This window comes from Prunus persica, chromosome G1 (assembly GCF_000346465.2).
Source record: "Prunus persica cultivar Lovell chromosome G1, Prunus_persica_NCBIv2, whole genome shotgun sequence".
Taxonomy (NCBI): Eukaryota; Viridiplantae; Streptophyta; class Magnoliopsida; order Rosales; family Rosaceae; genus Prunus; species Prunus persica.
The window spans coordinates 35,975,592-35,996,990 of NC_034009.1; the positions used below are offsets into that span (position 1 = coordinate 35,975,592).

A 21,399-nucleotide genomic window follows, 5' to 3' on the forward strand; every position below is an offset into this window, starting at 1 on the left:
TATTAAAATAAATAAATAATAAAAATATCTCTGAATTGGATTGAGAGAGAGAGCAAGAGGCCAATAACAGTTCAGAGTTTCAGTACAGAGAGATCATCGCACAGTACCGCCATGGCCTCTGCTGTTCTGTACACATCACCAAAACCACCTCCACCGACTCTCCTCTTTCCCTCCGCACCAACCATTTCAACTCCAAGCTTCAGGTATCACCGCCGCCACTGCAGTAGAATTCCCAAAATACCCTTGTCGTCCTCGTTCAGAAACGGAAGCAACAGCCCGGCGGAAACAGGGTGCCCTGTGCCGCCGGAGCAGCAGCCTATAAACGAGTTCCAGAATCTGTCGACCTCCTTTCCCTTCTCCTGGGCCTCCGGCGACCTCATAGAGTACTGCTCTCGACTGATTGCAACTGGGTCTTCTTTTGCTCTGCTTGTTGGCCTCCCGGTTGCCTCGGTCGGTGCCTTGGGCGCCCAATCGGAGCCGTTGAAGCAGTCTCTGTACGCAGTTTCAAGTGGGTTTCTTGTGGTCACTCTTGCCGTCGTGAGGATGTACCTGGGTTGGGCTTATGTGGGCAATCGCTTGCTTAGCGCCACTGTTGAATGTAATTGCTCTGTTTCTCTCTCTGTTTCAACCGTGTTCCTGATTTTGAATCATTGACTGATATTGAGTTGCTGATGGGGTTTTCTGCTCTTCTTCTTTCTGGTTACAGATGAAGAGACTGGATGGTACGATGGCCAGGTAAATAGGTTTTTTTAAGCTTGCCTTTGTAGAATCAGAAATGCAATTTCTTTTAGAAGTTGGAAGTTTGGCTTTTCAAAGTTAAGGCCTGAATGAGATTTCCTTGGCAGATGTGGGTGAAGACTGCCGAGGTTTTGGCTCGTGACCGGCTACTTGGTTCATTTGCTGTGAGTTATTGACATTACACAGATAGATTGATTTCTTTATTTTTCCCAGAAAATGAAAATCAGAGCTTGTTGCTGACAAAACATCCTTTTTTAGGAGAAGAAAATGACTGGATGGTTGTTTTGCCTTGATTTTGTTCAACAGGTTACGCCTGTGCTGGGCAGATTGAAGGTCACACTGGTATGCCTTGCGGCAGCCATACTTTCATGCGTTGTGCTCCTCATTTCCATTGATGGAGGAGGCCAAACTGAAGAAGCTGGCAATAGGGTTATACATGGAGTTTACAGTGACGAATCTGCAAGATCATTCGAGCCTGACGCCTTCTGTGGCGAAGCTGGCCTTCCCTAATTCTCAGCCATTCAACAACTGCAACGCGATATGTATATGCTCTGTCCATAGTTAGTGACAAACAAGTCAAAAGGTATAGGACAAGAATTTGTATGTGTTTTGCCTCTCTCTCTTGATGATTTGTATTTAAATTAGCGTAGCTTTTATATATAATTAGAATTATCCTTCAAATAAATATATTTCCTTGTTAGGCAAACTGCTACTTGTAAACATTCAATTCTTGGGGAAACAAAAACCAACTTTTACACTAGCATGCATAATGGCTTATTCCACACCCAAGCTTAAAGTTCAACTATTGAGAATTTGGTCCCAAAAAGAAGATTCTCAAAAGAATGGAGTTCGGTAACTTAAATTACCAAGCATTCTCATTTCTAGTGTCGGTGCCACCCAAATGGTTGGAAACCTACCATCCCCACCAATAAGGGAGGAGGCCCTACCTCAAGGCTGGCTGGTGGTGGTATTGTCTTCCCAAAAGTTCATCAAAATAAGATAACATTGAGTTTGACTATCACCATCGTGAAGATTGTTGCCCCTCAACATTTCATGTCAACCTGTATGACAATGAAAGATATTCGAAAATCCATGTAACAGTAAATTTAAAAGTTACTCTTTCGCCATAAAATTCAGTGACGCTTTAAAGAAACACACGTGGTCTATGAAATTTGAACTCGTAAGTCTCCTCTAACAAAGTGAAAAAACCGAGTACCGCTGGCCCAAGTGGTCACGGGACATTTGATGTGGTCGCTTACATTTTATGATGAGAAGTTACATACAGACAACATAACTACTCTGGCGGGTAAGTTTATGAAGTAAGTTACAAACCCAACAACAAACGAAGCCAACCGTTTTGTAAGGACGGAAAGAGAGAATAAAAAAGGTTAGAAAAAGATGGCGAAGGAGGCAAAGACAATTAAGTGAGGAAGGCGGTGGGCCCACTGAGGGGCTGAATCTCAGAGAGGTTCATGCACTTTGCCCTGTTTTCGCCTTCTCCTTCATCGTTTGCAAAATGAGAAAAAGAAAGTCTTAACAAAAAATTAAAAAAAATCAAAAGATATTAAAATTTTGATCGGTTTTCATTTTTTTTCTTCATTTTTTCAGTCAAAATATAATCAACCAGTTATTGTGTCTCGACAACAATGAAGAATAACAAGACCAATAAGAATAGCTCCTCTTCGTCTTCTTCTTCTTCTTATTATTCTTGTTCTCTCTCTTTCTCCTTCTCTTCAACTTCTTCCTGTTCCTTGTCACCGAATTTTACCTTACTGGGGCGGTCTCATATTTTCCTCAGCTATCACCATCCTCTGCAGGTCAGTAGCATAAGATCTTTGCTCAAAGCTCTAATCTTTGTTGACCCAAATGCATTATGTGGGGTTTGGATCTTGTTTTCTTTCAATGTATCAACGAATTTTATGGAAAGCCCATTTGGGTATTGTCTGCTAGCGAGATAATCTTTGGCAAGTCTTAAAGATTGGAATTTTAAGCCACCCATTTCCTCAAAGTAAACATAATTGATGTGATTCAGTGTTTCTCAGCTTAAAGTTGCATTGCTGGAAGCAGATGTTTCCTTTTCTGAGCTAAATTTTAAGACTTGGGTATTTTCGGCCTGCAATGTATTTTTCAGGAAGTAAAAATCAAACCATTAAAGCGAACAGTAATCTTTCATTTTTAGTTTATGTATCATAGACTAACTAATCTTTCTGATTCTTTTTAAAGAAGGCTTTGCATTGTATTTATGGCAGATTGAACTGATTTGCTTATTGTATTGGGAGACAAAATTAGAATGTCTGAGGGTGTAGTTTGACATTGGGATGCTTCTCCATAAAATTTTAAACAGAGCATATGCAGCACATTAGATTTCCTGTAATGGAGGTAAAAGAAGCTTATGACGTTGAGCATATGAGGTCTACACAGAGTATCCAGCATGAGCTGTGGCCTCTTGATGAAATTGATCCAAAGAAGGCAAAATTTCCCTGTTGTTTAGTTTGGACTCCTCTCCCAATAGTCTCTTGGTTGGCACCATTCATTGGACATGTTGGCATTTGCAGGGAGGATGGAGCTATTTTAGATTTCGCAGGTTCCAATTTTGTGAATGCCGATGATTTCGCATTTGGTGCTGTAGCCAGATATCTACAGCTTGATAGAACACAGGTACTGTGTCATGTTGTTCTCACATTCGCCATATTGTGTAATAATTTTGTGCTCCCTCCCCCTTCCTCCCGGCTCTCTAAACACAAACTCGTAAGGGTATTCATTAGTTTGATCTAAAATTGTTTGTGAAAGGCATTTAAATGCATCTTAAAAGTACTTGCTTAGATGAACAGCAATTAGAACTGTAGCCAAATCAAGCATTTGTCTATTTGCTTGTTACTTTGGAAGAAAGAACTAGAATTGACTTCTTAACCTGTTGATCCTTTGACAATTTTGTAATGGAATCTGAAATGTCAAAACAGTGTTGTTTCGCCGCAAATCTGGGTGGCCACACTTGCAAGAGTGGCTACAAGCATGCAGAGTTTGGGACGGCAATCACATGGGACGATGCCCTGCAGTCAAGTTCACGGCACTTTGAACACAAAACCTACAACCTTTTCACTTGCAACTGCCATTCTTTCGTAGCCAACTGTCTGAATCGGATATTCTATAGTGGATCAATGAGTTGGAACATGATCAATGTGGCAGGCTTAGTACTGCTCAAGGGGCAATGGGTTGACTCCATGTCCGTCTTGAGGTCGTTCCTCCCTTTTCTATTGGTGCTCTCTCTAGGTGTTTTCATGGTTGGATGGCCTTTCTTGGTTGCGCTTCTCTCTTTCTCTCTCCTCCTCCTGGTGTGGTTTCTACTGGGCAGTTATTGTTTCAAGACCTTGTTAGAGTGCTAGTTCCTGTTTTCACACTAACAGCTTGGAGGAGTAAACAGATGTTTTGTAGTAAAGTTCCTCTGTATGACTCTGTAGTTCCTGATACAATTTTGCTATAGGTTTTTCTGTCAATATTGTTTCTGATTTCAAGCTGAGTCAACTTATTCAACTATAGTTGATTGATTTGGAAAGCTTGTTGAATTTGTACCCTCTCTAACATGCTCGATTTATGATTCAGAATGAGACGGGACCCCTGTTGCAGCTATAGCAAATTGTAAAATGGGTAAATCTTCAATGCCCATGTGGCATGGTCTTGTTTCTCATTTTGGGGAGTTTTTAGGTTCTTTCTATTGAATTTAGGTTATGGAAAACGATGTATTGCAAGTGGTCTTCATCTATTGTAATGGAAGATTAACTTGAGTGTTCATAACTGGCCGATTTGTCAGATGAAATTCTCTCATTTCCAGAGTTATCATTAAATATCAAAACGAACAAAACTTTCTATCCCCAATTTGCAGTGGGGAATGCCAAACATGAGCGGTGTTTGAGGTCACATACAGATTAATCTTATTACATGTAGGGTCCGGTAAGGCAAGTTAAACTTGAGAAATGCTTAGGAAAACATTTTAGATAAGCAACGGGATGCTCTGCCCCTCAGGTTTAGCTTCCTTGCTTACACTGTCTTGTATAAACTTGCCTTCTCAAGCTCCATATTTCGGGGCCTTCCAAAGCTTGAAGGCCACTTCGTGCAGAAACCTATCCGCTGGTATCACAAGATTTCCACCGTACTGCATAGAAAAGAACAAATTTCATAATTCATTTGTAAACATGCAATCAGCCATTCTAGTGAAAGTATCATAGTTAAGTGAAATTGAAAATCTTTGAACTCAACATGAGACTTATGACCAGATAATGTATCAGCTCCTAGCTAGGCTAGTACAGTAGAGAAGATCAACTCTGGAGTCAGTTATATCAGTAAATCTCTCAACAATTTCCAGCATGTGCCATGCAGTAAACTCAATATCTGATAATCTCAAATTGTACCTCTTTGAAATCCTTAAATGAGAATGTCTCAGCCATATCCTTGCGAGTTACTGCATATTGCCACTGAGCAATTAACATTGGGCAATGGTGCCTGTTCACAAAGGATAGCTGGAGTTACTAAAGGTATTTCAAGTGTGCAAGAAACCACCAAGTTTTTACTCACCTAACATCCTTTCGTGGTTGAGATCCTTTCATGGTGTAACTTTGACGAGGAACAAGCTTTGAAAGATCAGATTTTTCATCATCTTTTCTAAATGAGACTAACAAGTTGGGATCATCCTTTTCTGAGACCTTCCCATAGCTCGTCACAACAGACAAGTGCAAACGGGCACCGATTTCAGATCCAGGTTGGGCTATTTGCGTTATAGCACCAACCAAAGCATTGAGATATCCCACATCATCAGTAGCCTTGTCTTTCTCAACATTCACCTCACCAGCCCCAACATGCACAAAAACTAAATCATACTGGCTCGTCTCCACTGTCTTCCCTACTTGAAACCCAAGCAACTTAAGTAACTCAGATGCCCCAAAATCAACTGGCGGTTCAGCACCGGCTGGACTGTTTTTATAAAGAGCATCGATTTGGAACACGCTGAAACCAAGTTTGGTACCAAAAGATTTCAAACTTGCATTGTTTGTAAATATCGCAGCTTTCATCCCCATGAACCTGAAGCATTATGAAAAACGTCACTTAGTTGACATTGGGTTGTTAAAAGTTCAAAACTTTTTTTTGAACATTTCCAATTACAACAGACCGAGTGAAACCCAAAAGTTATATTACCTTTCTGATATGATAACCAAAGATGTGGATCTCACTGTATCATGGTATGCTTCATATGCATCCAGCAGTAATGCAAACTCTCTGACTATTCTCTCATCCTCGCTTTCTGCAATCTAAATTCAAGTAAATCCCGGTGCTGGGAACTTGGAAAGGAAAGGTGTAAAAGCACGCCAAAATGAACCCTCAGAGGAGAAGGAGAGAGAGAGAGAGAGAGAGAGAGAGAGAGGCCGCGCGAGGTTTTCTTTTAAGTCAGGAAAAAAAAAAAGGACCCAACCCGCCTAGAGTGAAATCGCCCGCCTAGTGCCTAGGCGCCGCCTAGGCCGATTTTTCGAACACCCAAATACCAAAAAGAAGTAGATTTGAATTGCATTTCAGGTCGCATATGACAAATCAACAAACTTGATCGAACCCATAAAGGCAAATTAACAAACTTGATCGAACCCATAAAGGCAAATTAACAAAGTTGATCGAACCCGTAGAGTTCACTTGAGAAGAAAGCAAGCCTCATATTATTAATAATTAAATTATCTATTAAAAATGAATAATTTCCAGAGAGAGCAAGAGACATTGAAAGAGTTAAAACCTGAGGGAGGGGCAATGGGGAGGCTCAAGAAGCCACAGGAAGCTTTAGAAGCGAGAGAGTGGAGATGGATGTGTGATGGGTCGACGAAACGGACCAACCCATCTCCGTACAAAACCACAGCTCGGCTTGGCTTGTCCGCCATTGCTGTATCTCTAATCACTGATCGAGGTTTACAACCAGCTGTGAGCGGAGGAAGATGAAGACTGATTTTGGGAAGGCGTGGGGTATGAATGAATGATATGGGGAATATTGTGCACGTGGCGGGGTTTGGAGGAGATAACAGCAAAAGCTAGATGCCTCTCAAGGCGAGATAATGACAGGGAGAAAGCGGTAATTTTAGATTTTTATTTTTTAGAAATGGTAAATTAAGAACTCAGAAACTCACACATAAGGAGTTGTAGCTCAAGTAATCAAAAGCAATTATTCGTGCACACACAACTTCAAGTGTTCGAATCCAGTCTTTTCCAATATCGCTTATATAAAATGCATGACATGCATTTTAATTTTTTACATTGAAACAAATAGCAGTGTATGATTGTATCGTCACAGACACAGTAGAATACATGTTGCATGGAATTTCTTCTCCTCTTCGCCAGTGGAGTCCCTTCTCCATGCTGCTTGTTTCTCAGTCTGACTGCTCTGCCTCAGTAAAGGATCGAATGGATCAGAAACAAGAAGAATGTTTGGAATTGGAGGTATGCAAGTTTGCATTTTAGCCTTGCCCTTCTACTTTTTCCATACTGTGCTGTATATCGATTCTTGCTTGAGATGAGAGTAGAAAATCTTCTTAATCAGTTATTAATGTTTGGGCTAATCGTACAAATTCTCTGTTGTGTTACAAGTTACAACTAGCTTACCTGTGACAAAACTACTAGTTTATTCACAATTCATCGGTTCTAAAATTTGTTTTTTTAAGGTGTAAAATTCTAAAATTTGTTATTGATATGCTCCCTTACCCATATATCTTTGTGGTATTTTGTTTGAACTTGCAGACGATGTGCTCTACAAATGTGTTTAGTTACACGCTTCAAAACTTTTTAAAGGTATAGCCGCGCGGCTATACTATTATCCTACACATATACTTGCGAGGCTATACCTCTAACGTATTCGAATATTTAAAGAGTACCAAGTAGCTGCGCAGCTATACGCTTTAAATATTAATATGTTCTAAAAGTATAGCCGCGCAACTATACCGTTAAAATATTCGAATATATTTAAAAGAGTATAGCGACTATACTCTTTAAATAAAAGTAATTAAGTATAGCAATTAGGAAATGCATTAAACCATATCAGATATGGATTAGAAAATGACTTACATATGTTCTAGCGCCATTGAATTCTCACATATCTGCTGAACCCCAAAAAGGTTGATGGATTTCATATCAGTCGAAGCATGTTAAGATTGCATTATCTCTCGTGAACATTCAGCAATCAACAGAAGGAAAAAGAAAAAGAAAAAATCAGTCCGAAAGGAACAGAAGAAATGTACATGGATATATAGTATACAGTATATATCTCTGAAACTACAATCTGCAACACCAGCATACGGAATTTCATGAATGATCTAACAAAAGATTTTATAGAAGTTACAAACCTTGATGAATGCATTTGCTACAATGCTTTAAATTCCACTAAATATGTAATTCCGCTTCACTCTCGTAATAAAAAGTGTCATTTCCTCATCTTTGCGTGTTATCTATAGGTAGAGAAGCACAAACAAAAAGTACCGGTCCATTTCCAAGAAAATGTGGCACTCAAAAAAAGTGGTTCTTAAGGAATTAATTCCTTTATTAAAATACATTTCCTTTAAAAAGCAGTAGGGTATAGTCATTTCTGTGTTTAGTATCTCCCTCCAAATCAAGAGAGAAAAGTTACGATCTGCTAAAGCTGGAGATGAGCTAACCTGTGCAATAAGTGAAATAATGAAGTCCTCTGGTTCTTCCGCATCCTGGTCTTCCATGTATTCCTACTTGTTTCTCAGTCTGACTGCTCTGCCTCAGTAAAGGATCGAATGGATCAGAAAGAAGAAGAATGCTGGGACTTGGAGGTATGCAAGTTTGCATTTTAGCCTTGCCCTTCTACCTTTTCCATGCTCTGCTATTCGATTCTTGCTTGAGATAAGAGTAGAATCTTCTTAATCTGTCTTTAATTCTTTGTTGTGTTACAACTACCTTACCTGTGACAAAGCTACTAGTTTATTCACAATTCGTGGGTTCTAAAATTTGTTGTTTATGGTAAACAGTCTCAAAATTTGTGTATCTAATATAAATAAAAAATTGTAAATAAATTACTGTAGGATGTAATGGCATACATCTTTGTGATATTTGTGATATTATGTTTAAATTTGCAGAGGCAAATAATGCCAAAAAACCTAGCCCTGCTTGGGAATCTTAAGCAATTGGAGTTTACTTGCTCCCAAGTTAATGTTCTGGAATGTTCGGATCTGCTGTGGGGTTTTTCCCTTCCTCAAGGCTTCTCCTCTTAGCAGACACTTACATTAAGGGTAAGAAAATCGTCTTCAACCTTTACCGGGGATAGATTGGAGGTGAAGGTACCAAAAGAGCTGAAACTTGAGCTGTTCCGCTTTCGTCCTCCTAAAATCTGAAGCTTTATGAAAAGGCAACTTTTAGTTCACGTTGTGCTGATAACAGTTAATCACATATTTTTTAACCATTTACAACTGACTGAGCAAAAACTAGAAGTTATATTACCTAACCTTTTTGATAAGGTGTTTGTTTCCCTCTTTTCGGCGGGGCGGCCGACAGAAGGAACTTTTGGTCATTCTTCTTTTGAGTGTGGCGCGTGCCACCACCAAACTCCGAATTTGGGCTTGAATGGAATGTGAGTAGATGGATATGTTGCGTCCGAGATCTAAATTTAATCAAACGATTGTTCGGCCAAGCAAGGAACCTCCTCATAGTCTAGGTTCTTTCACTACCTCGGGTCAAGGCTTTATGTGAACGACCAAATGATGTGAAGTGGGTGGAGATGAAGATTGAAGGTGAAACGTAATGAAATGAAGAACAAGTGCGCAAAGTAAAGGTGCTTAAACTTGAATATAATTTAAAGACAAATGCGTAAAGTAAAATACGAAAGATAAATAACGTAAAGACGAGAATTAAAGTGCGACAAAATAAATCAAAGTGATAAGTAAAGCAAGAACGAAATGAAAGCGATAAGAACGATAAAGTAAAATGAACTTCAAATTAAACTTAATTGAATTGCGATAACAATGAAAAGTAAAGCAATTGAAATAAACTTGAATTTAAATGACAAGAAAATATAAATTGAACAAGAATTTAAACTTACACTAAGAAAAGGAAGAACTCGCTACACTAGGTACATGAAAAGTAAAATCCTAAGTCTATGAAAAGAAAAGTGCAAGACGAAAAATAAGTTTGTCTGTCTGATGTTGTGTGTCTTCTGCCTTCGTTTGGTGAGGTTTATATAGGGCTTCCGTCAGCCCATGGGCTGGCCATTGAATGGCCAAATGTCAACTCTTTTAAAACTCTTTCCTTTTGAAGCCCCTTGAATTTGTGGGATCACATTGATGGAAATATTCTGATTGCTTGATTCTCTCATGTTTTGGAGTATGCTGAACTATCATCAATTTCCTTGATTTGTTTCCTTGTGAGGCCTCCATCACATTCACATTGACCTATGGAAATCTTAGGCGTGAATCCGTGGCTTGGGCATTGACCTCCATGATTTCATCTTGACATCTGGTGGAACCTTGTGCCCCTTGAGTTTTTAGAATTCTAGAGTTGGTTTACCATCTGTCAACCATCTCCCAAGATGGGTGGTATGAGAACTCCAGATATTTGGATGTTGGGCTTGGCTCTACGTTGGATTATATTTGAGTTCTCAAATATTCGAATATTGGGAACTCGGTGGACATACCTCCAGCCGAACTTCAACTCCCTTGGCCCAACTTTGCTTGTCCAAGTGTTGAGAGGAGGGCGCCAAGGTGCACAAGGAGAAAATTCACCCCAGCCCAGCTTTTGGTAAGAGGAGTGGCCTACCAAGGTATTTAAGGAGTGTCCGGCCCAACTTTTTGAGAATGAAGCATTCGGCCACTTTTGCAAGGATACGCCCGGCTACTTTTGCAAGGATACGCTCGACTATATTTTTGACAAGGCACCACGCTAGGAATTCTTGGCTTCTAGGAATTCTTCGGCTGCTAGGAATTCTCGGCCGCTAGTAATTCTTCGGCAGCTAGGAATTCTTCTGCAGCTAGGAATCCTCCGGCCCCTAGGAATTCTCCGGTCACTAGGAATTCTTCGCCCACTAGTAATTCTTCGGCTGCTAGGAATTCTCGGCCGCTAGGAATTCTCGGCCGCTAGGAATTCTTCACCCTCTAGGAATTCTTCAGCCGCTAGGAATTCTTCCTTAGCAAATTGGGTGAATTTTGACCACCCCAAACAGTGTTCTTAGGATTTCTTCCCTATTTCTCTCCCTGTTTCAGCTTTTCATACTGTATTGTGAAATGAAGGTTCTTGAATATGAAGTTATTCGCTTTGAAAATTCTTAGACAACGATGTTGCAGTCAGCCTATTAATTAGTTTTGTCACTGAAGCAGCTCATATGACTCGTGACCAAGTCTCCTGCTTTAGAGAAGGACAGTTTGGTTGACAGTTCCCGTCAAGAGAGGAAACGAGGCAGGTACGAAGAAACTCTGGCATTGACTCACTGAAGCCACCATTATTCTCCTTTTACTTGTTTGATTACGATAATAATCCACTTTGCTACAATTCAGAAAAATACTGGTTTATTTTCTTATATTCAAAGAATCATGAAAACTTGTTCTCCTAGGAATGGGGAGAGGAAACTACTTTTTCCAATTCCCTCTTCAACAGTCAGCAGTTTGAGAAAGTTCCTTCCTCTTTCGTCCCGTTTACCATTTGGGAACCAAGTATTCTGCCATTCAAAATCCTGCTACTATTCACCATTTATAAACAAGTATCTTCTCATGCCTTGAGCTGCAAACCTTCCGAGACCAAGATAACATGATCAAGTGTCCTCCCTACCCTGTTTTTCTTCTCTTACTGTTCTTTAGGATTTTCTTGGCCATGGCACAAAACACAACCATCCCAATCAATGTGGGGGTGGTTCTTGACTTCGATTCCCGGTTAGGGAAAATAGGGTTGAGCTGCATCAACATGGCCCTCTCTGACTTCTATGCCTCTCATTCTAACTACAATACTAGACTGGTCCTGCACACAAGGGACTCCACGAGAGATGTTGTTGTTGCAGCTGATGCAGGTTCCCTCTCTATTGATCTTCTCTTTTTAATGTTTTGCTTTTTGTTTCACCCAAATATTTTTTGAACCATCAATTTCTTTTTTATTATTTATTAGCATGTTAAAGGTATCATATCTTGTTGAAGTACTTGCTGGGAAAAAGCGGCTTAGATTAGAGTCATGCTTGTAATACGTCATTGGATTCGTAATTGATACACAAAGAATTAAAATATCATCAGAGTGTAACTTAACTTAAAACTCTCACCTTTGAAACAGCGCTAGACTTAATAAAGAATGTTGAAGTGCAAGCCATCATAGGGCTAAAATCATCAAAGCAAGCCAACTTTGTAATTGATCTTGGAGATAAAGCTCAAGTGCCCATAATGTCATTTTCAGCAACAAGCCCTTCTCTGCGGGGTTCATATTTTTTCCGAATTGCACAGAATGACTCATCTCAGGTTAGAGCCATAAGTACCATCATCCAAGCCTTTGGTTGGAGTGAGGCAGTGCCCATCAGCGTGGACAATGAGTTTGGGGAGGGAGTGATACCTTACCTGACTACTGCTTTGCAAGAAGTAGGTGCCCGTATCCCTTATTGGAGTGTCATTCCTTCAAAGGCCACTGATGACCAAATTGTTGCAGAGCTTTACAGGTTGATGTCAATGCAAACCAAGGTCTTCATAGTGCACATGTTGCCTTCTCTAGGCTCTCGGTTTTTTGCCAAGGCAAAAGACATTGGCATGATGGAGGAAGGTAATGTTTGGATAACGACGAATGGGATGGCTAACTCTTTCAGTACCTCCAGCTCTTCTGTCGACATAGATAACATGCAAGGGGTGTTAGGTTTAAAGACTTATGTTCCAAACACAAAAGATCTTGAAAATTTTAGAGCTAGATGGCAAACAAAATTCCAACAAGACAATCCAACTATCCTTAACGTTAAATTGGATGTTTTTGGACTTTGGGCTTATGATGCTGCTTGGGCATTAGCCCTGGCAGTTGAGAAGGTTGGGGGTACAAACTTCAGCTTCCGAAAGATGAACGGTTCTCATAATTCCACTGATCTGGGAAGCTTAGAGGTCTCTCAAGGCGGTCCTGAACTTGTCCGAGAGCTATCAAGTACAAGATTCAGAGGCATTTCAGGAGATTTCAGTCTTATTAATGGGCAACTACAATCATCAACTTTTCAGGTAGTTAATGTGAACGATAATGGGGAAAGAGGAATTGGATATTGGACACCCCAAAATGGACTTGTGAGGAACATAATTTCAACTAGAAACACAAACAGATACTCTACTTCTAATGCCAGTCTTGGACCTATTATATGGCCTGGAGACACCACCTTGGCTCCAAGGGGCTGGCAGATTCGCCCGAATGGGACCATAAAAGTTCTGGTCCCGGTGAAGGTAGGGTTTGAAGAATTTGTAACTGTGAGACATGATTCTAGCACTAACACAACCAAGGTCACTGGATACTGCATAGAAGTCTTTGACGCTGTAATAAAAGCATTACCATATCCTGTTCCTTATGAGTTTTATCCCTTTGCAAAACCTAATGGGAAGATTGCTGGCAGGTACAATGATTTGGTCAATCAAGTGTCTCTTGGGGTATAACTTTTTTTCTTGCTGATTTTTCACATTTTATTCTTAGCAAAATTATCCAATGTTTTCACTTGAAACATTGGCATTTTCACTTGACAGAACTACGATGCTGCAGTTGGAGACATAACTATTAGAGCAAACAGATCCTTGTATGTTGACTTCACATTGCCATTCACAGAATCTGGGATATCAATGGTGGTGCCTATCAAAGGCAAACATGACGCTAAAAGCACATGGGTGTTCTTGAAGCCTTTGACATGGGATCTTTGGGTTACAAGCGGCTGTTTTTGCATTTTCATTGGTTTTGTGGTCTGGTTTCTTGAACATCCAATAAACGAAGACTTTCGTGGGTCTCCACATCACCAAATTGGCACAAGCTTTTGGTTCGCCTTCTCAACCATGGTTTTTGCACACCGTAAGCTCCCTTCATGTCAAACTATTTTCTAGTCTTTATTGGTGATTAATGCTTTGTAGAACCACTTGTCCAACTAACCAAAACTACTCAAAACCCAATTGGAAAAATGAGCTTGTGTACCGTTTACATATTCTATGACTCATGGCCTTCCATTTCTGTTTTCTTTTGAGTTTTTCTAACAGGGGAACGAGTAGTGAGCAACTTGGGTAGGTTTGTAGTGATCATATGGTGCTTTGTTGTCCTGGTACTGACACAAAGCTACACTGCCAGTTTATCATCAATCTTAACAATTCAACAGCTCCAACCAATAGTTACTGATGTGAATCTTCTCTTGAAGAATGGGGACAATGTTGGCTACCAAGCAGGTTCTTTTATTTATGAGATTTTGAGCCAGCTAGGATTTCAGGATGATAAACTTAGAACTTATAGGTCCGCAGAAGAATTGGATGAACTTTTTCGAAACGGGAATGAAAATGGAGGTATTTCTGCAGCGTTTGATGAAACCCCCTATATGAAACTTTTTCTTGCAACCTATTGCTCAAAATATACCCTTGTTGAGCCAACATTCAAAGCCGATGGTTTTGCCTTTGTAAGTTGATCACTTGCTGTTTTTCTCTTTCTCTATCAGACCCTCTCTGGCTTTCTCTCGTTTAATACATGTTTTCTGATGTGGGATTTTTTTTCTTCTTCTCTTTTTGACCTGCAGGTCTTCCAAAAAGGTTCACTTCTGACACTAGATGTTTCAACGGCAATCACTCAAGTGCACGAGGGAGATAAAATGAAGGCCATCGAGGCCAAGTGGTTCAAGAAAAAAGCAAGCTGTTCAAACCCCAACACGGCTGGCTCTTACGACACTCTTAGCCTTGATAGCTTTTGGGGCCTCTTCATTGTTGCTGGTGTTGCTTCATCACTATCTCTCCTCATATGTGTAGCTATGTTCCTCTATGAGCATGGCCACATCTTGACATGCATTGATTCAAAAGCCTCATTTCGGACAAGAATTCGTGAAGTACTAAGAGCATATGATCAAGAAGACAAGAAAAGCAAAAAAGATAGTGTTCAAGGAATCGCTGCGGTTGAATCTTCACCGAACACCAACTGTCTCTGCCTCAGAAGGCCATCAAGATCAAGGCACCCAAATAAGATTATACCAGAAATCGTTCTTGAAGAGCAAGGAACAACTTGTACTCAGCATAGTGAGTTGAATCCGAATGTTCAAGCAACCCAAGAAATTGAATGTGCTATCGAGTTAACGGCTATGACATAAATCATGGAATCTTGCTATGGTTTGTTTGAAGCTTAATTTGTAGTTTAAATCTTTATTGTGTAGTATATAAGATGTATGCATGCAGCAGTGGTTTTGATGTTTCTTGGTTACGAGGGTAACGAGCCTAATTTATATAAGATATGACGGTAGCGTAAATAAAATGTCTTACATTGCTAATTATGATATTAATACATGATTTAGTAACTTTAATGAATCTATTAACAAGATACATAATTAGTAATCACTAATCGAGGTTTACAACCAGCTGTGAGAGGAAGATGAAGACTGATTTTGGGAAGCGTAGGGTATGAATGATATATTATGGGGAATGTTGCGCATGTGGCGTGGTTTGGAGGTGATAACAGCAAGGATATGGGGGAGAGAGTGGTAATTTTAGATTTTTATTTCTGAGAAATGGTCAATTGAAAACTCATAAACTCACTTCACAAAAATAGTAGGGTAGGAGCAGCTATCCAAGCACACAAGGTCCACTGCTTGAATTGCCTTTCTCACAGAAGGTCCAGTGTCCGAATCCCCTCTCCTCTAATATCGCTTGTATCTATCTACATTGAAATAGCAGTGCATGATTGTCATGGATATCGCCACAGCAGAATACATGTTGCATGCAATTTCTTCTCCTCTTCGCCGGTGGAGTCCTTTCTCCATCCTGCTTGTTTCTCAATCTGACTGCTCTGCCTCAGTAAAGGATCGAATGGTTCAGAAACAACAAGAATGTTTGGAATTGGAGGTATGCAAGTTTGCATTTTAGCCTTGCCCTTCTACTTTTTCCATACTCTGCCATATATCTATTCTTGCTTGAGATGAGAGTAGAAAATCTTCTTAATCAGATCTTAATGTTTAGGCTAATCGTACCAATTCTCTGTTGTGTGTTAAAACTAGCTTACCTGTGACAAAACTACTAGTTTATTCACAATTCATCGGTTCTAGAATTTGTTTTTTAAGGTGTAAAATTCTAAAATTTGTTATTGATATGCTCCCTTACCCATGAATGCCAAGAAAGAAACCTAGCCCTTCTGGCTCTTTCTTGTATCTAAAATAAAAAATGTAAATTCATTACTGTAGGATGTAATTAACTTAAATTTGTAATGCCATGTATCTTTGTGGTATTTTGTTTGAATTTGCAGATGCAAAGAATGCCAAGAAACCTAGCCCTGCTTTAGAGTTGAAGCCTGAAGGCTTCTCCTCTCCTGCAGACAGTTACATTAAGGGTGGGCAATGTGCATAGTCTTGAGCAAATGGTCTTCAACGCCCCCTGAAGCGACTATGTTGGAGCTGGGGGATGGATTGGAGGTGAAGGTACCAAAAGAGTTGAAACTTGAGTTGTTTGGCTTTCATCCCCATAAGACCTGAAGCTTTATGAATAGTCAATCACATTTTTTACCATTTCCAATTACAACTGACTGAGCAAAAACCAGAAGTCATATTACCTTTCTGATAAGGTATTCTTAGGATTTCTTCCCTCTTTCTACCCCACAGTGCAGAAGTCCCCAAATCATAAAAGCCTTTCTCGTTGGTAGAGTGGGCCCCCAGTTGGCTTGGGTTCAAGCTTTTGATATGGTCTTCCTCTCAGCTTTTCTTACTGTGGTGAAATGAAGATTCTGGTATGAACCTATTTGCAAAGGAAAACAACTAATACATATTAAATGTTGCATTGAGCTTATTAATTAGTTTTGTCAAATTGTCACTGAAGCAGGTCATTTGACTCGTGACTAAGTCTCCTGCTTTTGAGGGGGACAGTTTGGTTGACATTTTGGGTCAAGAGAGGAAACGATGCAAGTACGAAGAAACTCTGCCATTGAGTCAATGAAGTCACCATTGTTCTCCTTTTACTTCTATGATTACTATAATAATCCAGTTTGCTACTCTTCAGAAAAATAATTCAGTAAGGCACATTTTCTATCTAAAATACTGGTTTCTTTTCTTATATTCAAAGAACCATGAAAGCTTGTTCTCTTAGGAATGGGGGAGGAAACCACCATTTCCCATTCCCTCATCAGCAATCAGCAGTTTGAGAAAGTTCCTTCCTCTTTCCTCCCATTGACCATGGGGAACCAAACCAAGTATTTTGCCATTCGAAATCCTGCTACGATTCACCATTTATAAACATGTTTCTTCTTCCTCATGCCTTGAGTTGCAAACCTTTCAAGATATTCAAACATGACCAAGTGTCCTCCTAACCCTGTTTTTCTTCTCTTCCTATTCTTTAGGATTTTCTTGGTCATGGCACAAAACACAACCATCCCAATCAATGTGGGTGTGGTTCTTGACTTAGATACCCAGTTTGGGAAAATAGAGTTGAGCTGCATCAACATGGCCCTCTCTGACTTCTATGCCTCTCATTCTAACTACACTACTAGACTGGTCCTGCACACAAGGGACTCCGCGAGAGATGTTGTTGTGGCAGCTGATGCAGGTTCTCTCTATTGATCTTCTCTTTTAATGTTTTGCTTTTTTTTTCACCCGAGTATTTTTTAACCATCAATTTCTTTTTTATTTTTTATTAGTTAGCATGTTAAAGGTATCATATCTTGTTGAGGTACTTGCTGGGAAAAGCGGCTTAGATTAAAGTCATGTTTGTAATACTTCATCGGATTCATAACGAATCATCAATTGATGCACAAAGAATTAAAATTGCATCAGCGTGTAACTTAACTTAAAACTCTCATCTTTGAAACAGCGCTAGACTTAATAAAGAATGTTGAAGTGCAAGCCATCATAGGGCTAGAATCATCAATGCAAGCCAACTTTGTAATTGATCTTGGAGATCAAGCTCAGGTGCCCATAATCTCATTTTCAGCAACAAGCCCTTCTCTCCGGGGTTCATATTTTTTCCGAATTGCACAGAATGACTCATCTCAAGTTAAAGCCATTGGTGCCCTCATCCAAGCGTTTGGTTGGAGAGAAGCAGTGCCCGTCAGCATCGACAATGAGTTCGGGGAGGGACTAACACCTTACCTGACTACTGCTTTGCAAGAAGTTGGTGCTGGTATCCCTTATTGGAGTCTCATTCCTTCAATGGCCACTGATGACCAAATTATTGAAGAGCTTCACAGGTTGATGTCAATGCAAACCAGGGTATTCATAGTGCACATGTCGCCTTCACTTGGCTCTCGGTTTTTTGCTAAGGCAAGAGACATTGGCATGATGGAGGAAGGTAATGTTTGGATAACGACAAATGGGATGACTAACTCTTTTAGTTCCTCCAGTTCTTCTGTCGACATAGATAACATGCAAGGGGTGTTAGGTATAAAGACTAATGTTCCAAACACAAAAGAACTTGAAAATTTTAGAGCTAGATGGCAAACAAAATTCCAACAAGACAATCCAACTATCCTTAACGTTAAATTGGATGTTTTTGGACTATGGGCTTATGATGCTGCTTGGGCATTAGCCCTGGCGGTTGAGAAGGTGGGGGGTACAAACTTCAGCTTCCAAAAGATGAACAGTTCTCATAATTACACTGTTTTGGGAAGCTTAGAGGTCTCTCAAGGCGGTCCTGAACTTGTCCGAGAGCTATCAGGTACGAGATTCAGAGGCCTTTCAGGAGATTTCAGTCTTATTAATGGGCAACTACAATCATCAACTTTTCAGGTAGTTAATGTGAACGATAATGGGGAAAGAGGAATTGGATATTGGACACCCCAAAATGGACTTGTGAGAAACATAAATTCGAACAGAAACACAAACAGATACTCTACTTCTAATGCCAGTCTTGGACCTGTTATATGGCCTGGAGACACCACCTTGGCTCCAAGGGGCTGGCAGATTCGCACGAACGGGACCTTAAAAGTCCTCGTCCCAGTGAAGCAAGGATTTGAAGAATTAGTAAGTGTGGTACATGATCATAGCACTAACACAGCGAAGGTTACTGGTGGATACTGCATAGAAGTCTTTGATGCTGTAATAAAAGCATTACCATTTCCTGTTCCTTATGAGTTTTATCCCTTTGCAAATCCTAATGGGCAGAGCGCTGGCAGTTACAATGATTTGATCAATCAAGTGTTTCTTGGGGTAGACCTCGCATTCTATGCTTTCTTTTTCTTTTTTCCTTTTTTGCTGATATTCACATTTCATTCTAGCAAAATTATCCAATTTCTTCACTGACACATTGGCATTTTTACTTGGCAGAACTACGATGCTGCAGTTGGAGACATATCTATTAGAGCAAACAGATCCTTGTACGTTGACTTTACATTGCCATTCACAGAATCTGGGATATCAATGGTCGTCCCCGTCAAAGGCAATGATGGCGGTAAAAACACATGGGTGTTCTTGAAGCCTTTGACGTGGGATCTCTGGGTTACAATCGGCTGTTTTTTTATATTCATTGGTTTTGTGGTCTGGTTTCTTGAACACCGGATAAACGAAGACTTTCGTGGGCCTCCACATCACCAAATTGGCACAAGCTTTTGGTTCGCCTTCTCAACCATGGTTTTTGCACACCGTAAGTTCCACGCTTTCTATTATATATATATAATTTATGTCTCTGTCTTAAAACTCAAAACCCAAATGGTAAAATGAGCTTTGCTTACTGTTTACATATCTTATGACTCATTTCTGTTTTCTCTTGAATTTTTGTAACAGGGGAACCAGTAGTGAGCAACTTGGGTAGGTTTGTAGTGATCATATGGTGCTTTGTTGTCCTCGTACTGACTCAAAGCTACACTGCCAGTTTATCATCAATCTTAACAATTCAACAGCTCCAACCAATCGTTACTGATGTGAACCTTCTCTTGAAGAATGGGGACAACGTTGGTTACCAAAAAGGCTCTTTTATTTATGGGATTTTGAGTAAGCTAGGGTTTAAGGACGATAAACTTAGGACCTATAATTCCGTAGAAGAATTAGATAAACTTCTTCAGAACGGGAATGAAAATGGAGGTATTTCTGCTGCTTTTGATGAAACACCCTACATGAAACTTTTTCTTGCAACCTATTGCTTGAAATATACCCTGGTCGAGCCAACATTTAAAGCCGATGGATTTGCCTTTGTAAGTTGATCACTTGCCGTTTTTCTCTCTGGCTTTCTTTCTCCCGTTTAGTTTAGTACATATTTTACTGATCTGGGATTTTTCTTTTTCTTCTCTCTTCTTTTTGAGTGTGACCTGCAGGTCTTCCAAAAAAGTTCACTTCTTACGCGTGATGTTTCGACGGCAATCACTCAAGTGCACGAGGGAGATAAAATGAAGGCCATCGAGGACAAGTGGTTCAAGAAAACAGCAAGTTGTTCAAACCCCAACACCGCGAGCTCTTACAACACTCTTAGCCTTGAAAGCTTTTGGGGCCTCTTCATTGTTGCTGGTGTTGCTTCATCATTAGCTCTCCTCATCTTTGCAGCCATGTTCCTCTATGAGCATAGCCACATTTTGACATGCGTTGATTCAAAAGCCTCATTTTGGACAAGAATTCGTCAAGTACTAAGAGCATATGATCAACAAGACAAGACTTGGCATGCTTACAAGAAAACCAGAAAAGAAGATGGTGTTCATGGAATTGCTGCGGTTGAATCTTCACCAAACACCAACTGTCTCTGCCTCAGAAGGCCATCAAGATCAAGCAAACCAAATCAAATTGAACCAGAAATTGTTCTTGAAGAGCAGCAGGGAACAACTTCTACTCAGCATAGTGATTTGAATCCGAATGCTATAGAGTTAAACGGCTATCACATAAACCATTAAATTTTGCTTTGGTTTGTTTGGCCAGATTCTCGTAAGGGTTTTTGTGAAGCTGAATTTGTATTACAAGTCTCCATTGTGGTGGAGTGTACATATTGTATATGAGTTTCTATTAGTTGATAATGTTGTGGACAAAAATTGCATCATAGAGCCTCAGAAAGCTTCAAAGAATGATCTCCTTGTGGTTTTTTTTTTTTTTTTTTTGGGTCACTTCGGTTTGGGTATCTGGATACTTGATTGCCGTATGTATGCTTATCAGTAGTTTAGCACTTAGATTACTTATTATATCATGATAGTGTAAGGTTGCCTTGAGATACTGTAACAATTACATCTTCGTTGTATGGAAGTTCTAACTTCTTCGCAAGTTTCAAGGCCAGTGGAGAATTCCTCTTCTTCTTCTTTTTTGGTTCAAAGTGGAGGATTCTCTGCATCAGTAAAGGATCGAATGGAACAGAAAAAAGATGAATGTTTGGACTTGGAGGTATGCAAGTTTGGATTTTAGCCATGCCCTTCTACTTTTTCCATACTCTGCTATTCGATTCTTGCTTGAGAGTAGAATTTTCTTAATATGTTTTCAATGTTTGAAGTTACTCATACAAATTATGTTGTGTCACAATTCATCGGTTCTGAAACTTGGTATTAATAAGTTTCAAACATAGAAAGAAAAATGAA

General features: G+C 39.8%; 5 protein-coding genes across 11 annotated transcripts; 4 read left to right on the forward strand and 1 right to left on the reverse strand.

The window, feature by feature from the left end:
• LOC18791727 (uncharacterized protein ycf36) lies at nt 25-1,499 on the forward strand. Its single transcript, XM_007225810.2, has 4 exons — nt 25-598; nt 707-735; nt 846-902; nt 1,045-1,499. Exons 1-4 carry the CDS (start codon nt 112-114, stop codon nt 1,246-1,248), a joined length of 777 nt encoding a protein of 258 aa, XP_007225872.1. The 5' UTR covers nt 25-111; the 3' UTR covers nt 1,249-1,499.
• Nucleotides 2,243-4,401, forward strand: LOC18792235 (protein REVERSION-TO-ETHYLENE SENSITIVITY1). Of its 2 annotated transcripts, none has more exons than XM_007225981.2 (3): nt 2,243-2,555; nt 2,988-3,396; nt 3,699-4,401. In XM_007225981.2, the coding sequence occupies exons 2-3, from the start codon at nt 3,088-3,090 to the stop codon at nt 4,119-4,121; spliced, it is 732 nt and encodes a 243-aa protein (XP_007226043.1). In that variant the 5' UTR covers nt 2,243-2,555; nt 2,988-3,087; the 3' UTR covers nt 4,122-4,401. The 2 variants fall into 2 exon arrangements, with proteins under 2 accessions (XP_007226043.1, XP_020410122.1); XM_020554533.1 differs by having other exon boundaries at nt 3,083-3,396.
• Nucleotides 4,539-6,885, reverse strand: LOC18792396. Its single transcript, XM_020554532.1, has 5 exons — nt 6,509-6,885; nt 5,926-6,031; nt 5,308-5,811; nt 5,145-5,235; nt 4,539-4,888 (listed from the first exon to the last, which is right to left on the reverse strand). Exons 1-5 carry the CDS (start codon nt 6,648-6,650, stop codon nt 4,802-4,804), a joined length of 930 nt encoding a protein of 309 aa, XP_020410121.1. The 5' UTR covers nt 6,651-6,885; the 3' UTR covers nt 4,539-4,801.
• On the forward strand, nt 8,377-15,141 carry LOC18790269 (glutamate receptor 2.7). Of its 3 annotated transcripts, none has more exons than XM_020568882.1 (5): nt 8,377-8,555; nt 12,025-13,355; nt 13,449-13,764; nt 13,947-14,353; nt 14,471-15,141. In XM_020568882.1, exons 1-5 carry the CDS (start codon nt 8,540-8,542, stop codon nt 15,029-15,031), a joined length of 2,631 nt encoding a protein of 876 aa, XP_020424471.1. In that variant the 5' UTR covers nt 8,377-8,539; the 3' UTR covers nt 15,032-15,141. The 3 variants fall into 3 exon arrangements, with proteins under 3 accessions (XP_020424471.1, XP_020424468.1, XP_020424474.1); XM_020568879.1 differs by lacking the exon at nt 8,377-8,555 and adding an exon at nt 9,911-11,770; XM_020568885.1 differs by lacking the exon at nt 8,377-8,555 and adding an exon at nt 9,911-11,170.
• LOC18790651 (glutamate receptor 2.8) lies at nt 15,300-20,898 on the forward strand. Of its 4 annotated transcripts, none has more exons than XM_020568872.1 (8): nt 15,300-15,779; nt 16,177-16,653; nt 16,746-16,934; nt 17,260-17,465; nt 17,730-19,063; nt 19,181-19,496; nt 19,637-20,043; nt 20,152-20,898. In XM_020568872.1, exons 4-8 carry the CDS (start codon nt 17,273-17,275, stop codon nt 20,728-20,730), a joined length of 2,829 nt encoding a protein of 942 aa, XP_020424461.1. In that variant the 5' UTR covers nt 15,300-15,779; nt 16,177-16,653; nt 16,746-16,934; nt 17,260-17,272; the 3' UTR covers nt 20,731-20,898. The 4 variants fall into 4 exon arrangements, with proteins under 4 accessions (XP_020424461.1, XP_020424451.1, XP_020424445.1 ...); XM_020568862.1 differs by having other exon boundaries at nt 16,177-16,348; nt 16,529-16,653; nt 16,746-17,465; XM_020568856.1 differs by having other exon boundaries at nt 16,743-17,465.

Coding starts and splice junctions, on each gene's coding strand:
- LOC18790269 (XM_020568879.1), top strand. CDS start 11,515: ATGATCAAGTGTCCTCCCTACCCTGTTTTTCTTCTCTTACTGTTCTTT. Junction 11,771..12,024: donor TGTTGTTGCAGCTGATGCAG/GTTCCCTCTCTA, acceptor CCTTTGAAACAG/CGCTAGACTTAATAAAGAAT. Junction 14,354..14,470: donor AAGCCGATGGTTTTGCCTTT/GTAAGTTGATCA, acceptor TTTGACCTGCAG/GTCTTCCAAAAAGGTTCACT.
- LOC18792235 (XM_007225981.2), top strand. CDS start 3,088: ATGCAGCACATTAGATTTCCTGTAATGGAGGTAAAAGAAGCTTATGAC. Junction 3,397..3,698: donor TACAGCTTGATAGAACACAG/GTACTGTGTCAT, acceptor ATGTCAAAACAG/TGTTGTTTCGCCGCAAATCT.
- LOC18790651 (XM_020568856.1), top strand. CDS start 17,210: ATGACCAAGTGTCCTCCTAACCCTGTTTTTCTTCTCTTCCTATTCTTT. Junction 17,466..17,729: donor TGTTGTGGCAGCTGATGCAG/GTTCTCTCTATT, acceptor TCTTTGAAACAG/CGCTAGACTTAATAAAGAAT. Junction 20,044..20,151: donor AAGCCGATGGATTTGCCTTT/GTAAGTTGATCA, acceptor CTTCTTTTTGAG/TGTGACCTGCAGGTCTTCCA.
- LOC18791727 (XM_007225810.2), top strand. CDS start 112: ATGGCCTCTGCTGTTCTGTACACATCACCAAAACCACCTCCACCGACT. Junction 599..706: donor GCTTAGCGCCACTGTTGAAT/GTAATTGCTCTG, acceptor TTCTGGTTACAG/ATGAAGAGACTGGATGGTAC. Junction 903..1,044: donor GGCTACTTGGTTCATTTGCT/GTGAGTTATTGA, acceptor TTTGTTCAACAG/GTTACGCCTGTGCTGGGCAG.
- LOC18792396 (XM_020554532.1), bottom strand. CDS start 6,650: ATGGCGGACAAGCCAAGCCGAGCTGTGGTTTTGTACGGAGATGGGTTG. Junction 5,236..5,307: donor CAACCACGAAAGGATGTTAG/GTGAGTAAAAAC, acceptor CTTTGTGAACAG/GCACCATTGCCCAATGTTAA. Junction 4,889..5,144: donor CATTTAAGGATTTCAAAGAG/GTACAATTTGAG, acceptor TTTTCTATGCAG/TACGGTGGAAATCTTGTGAT.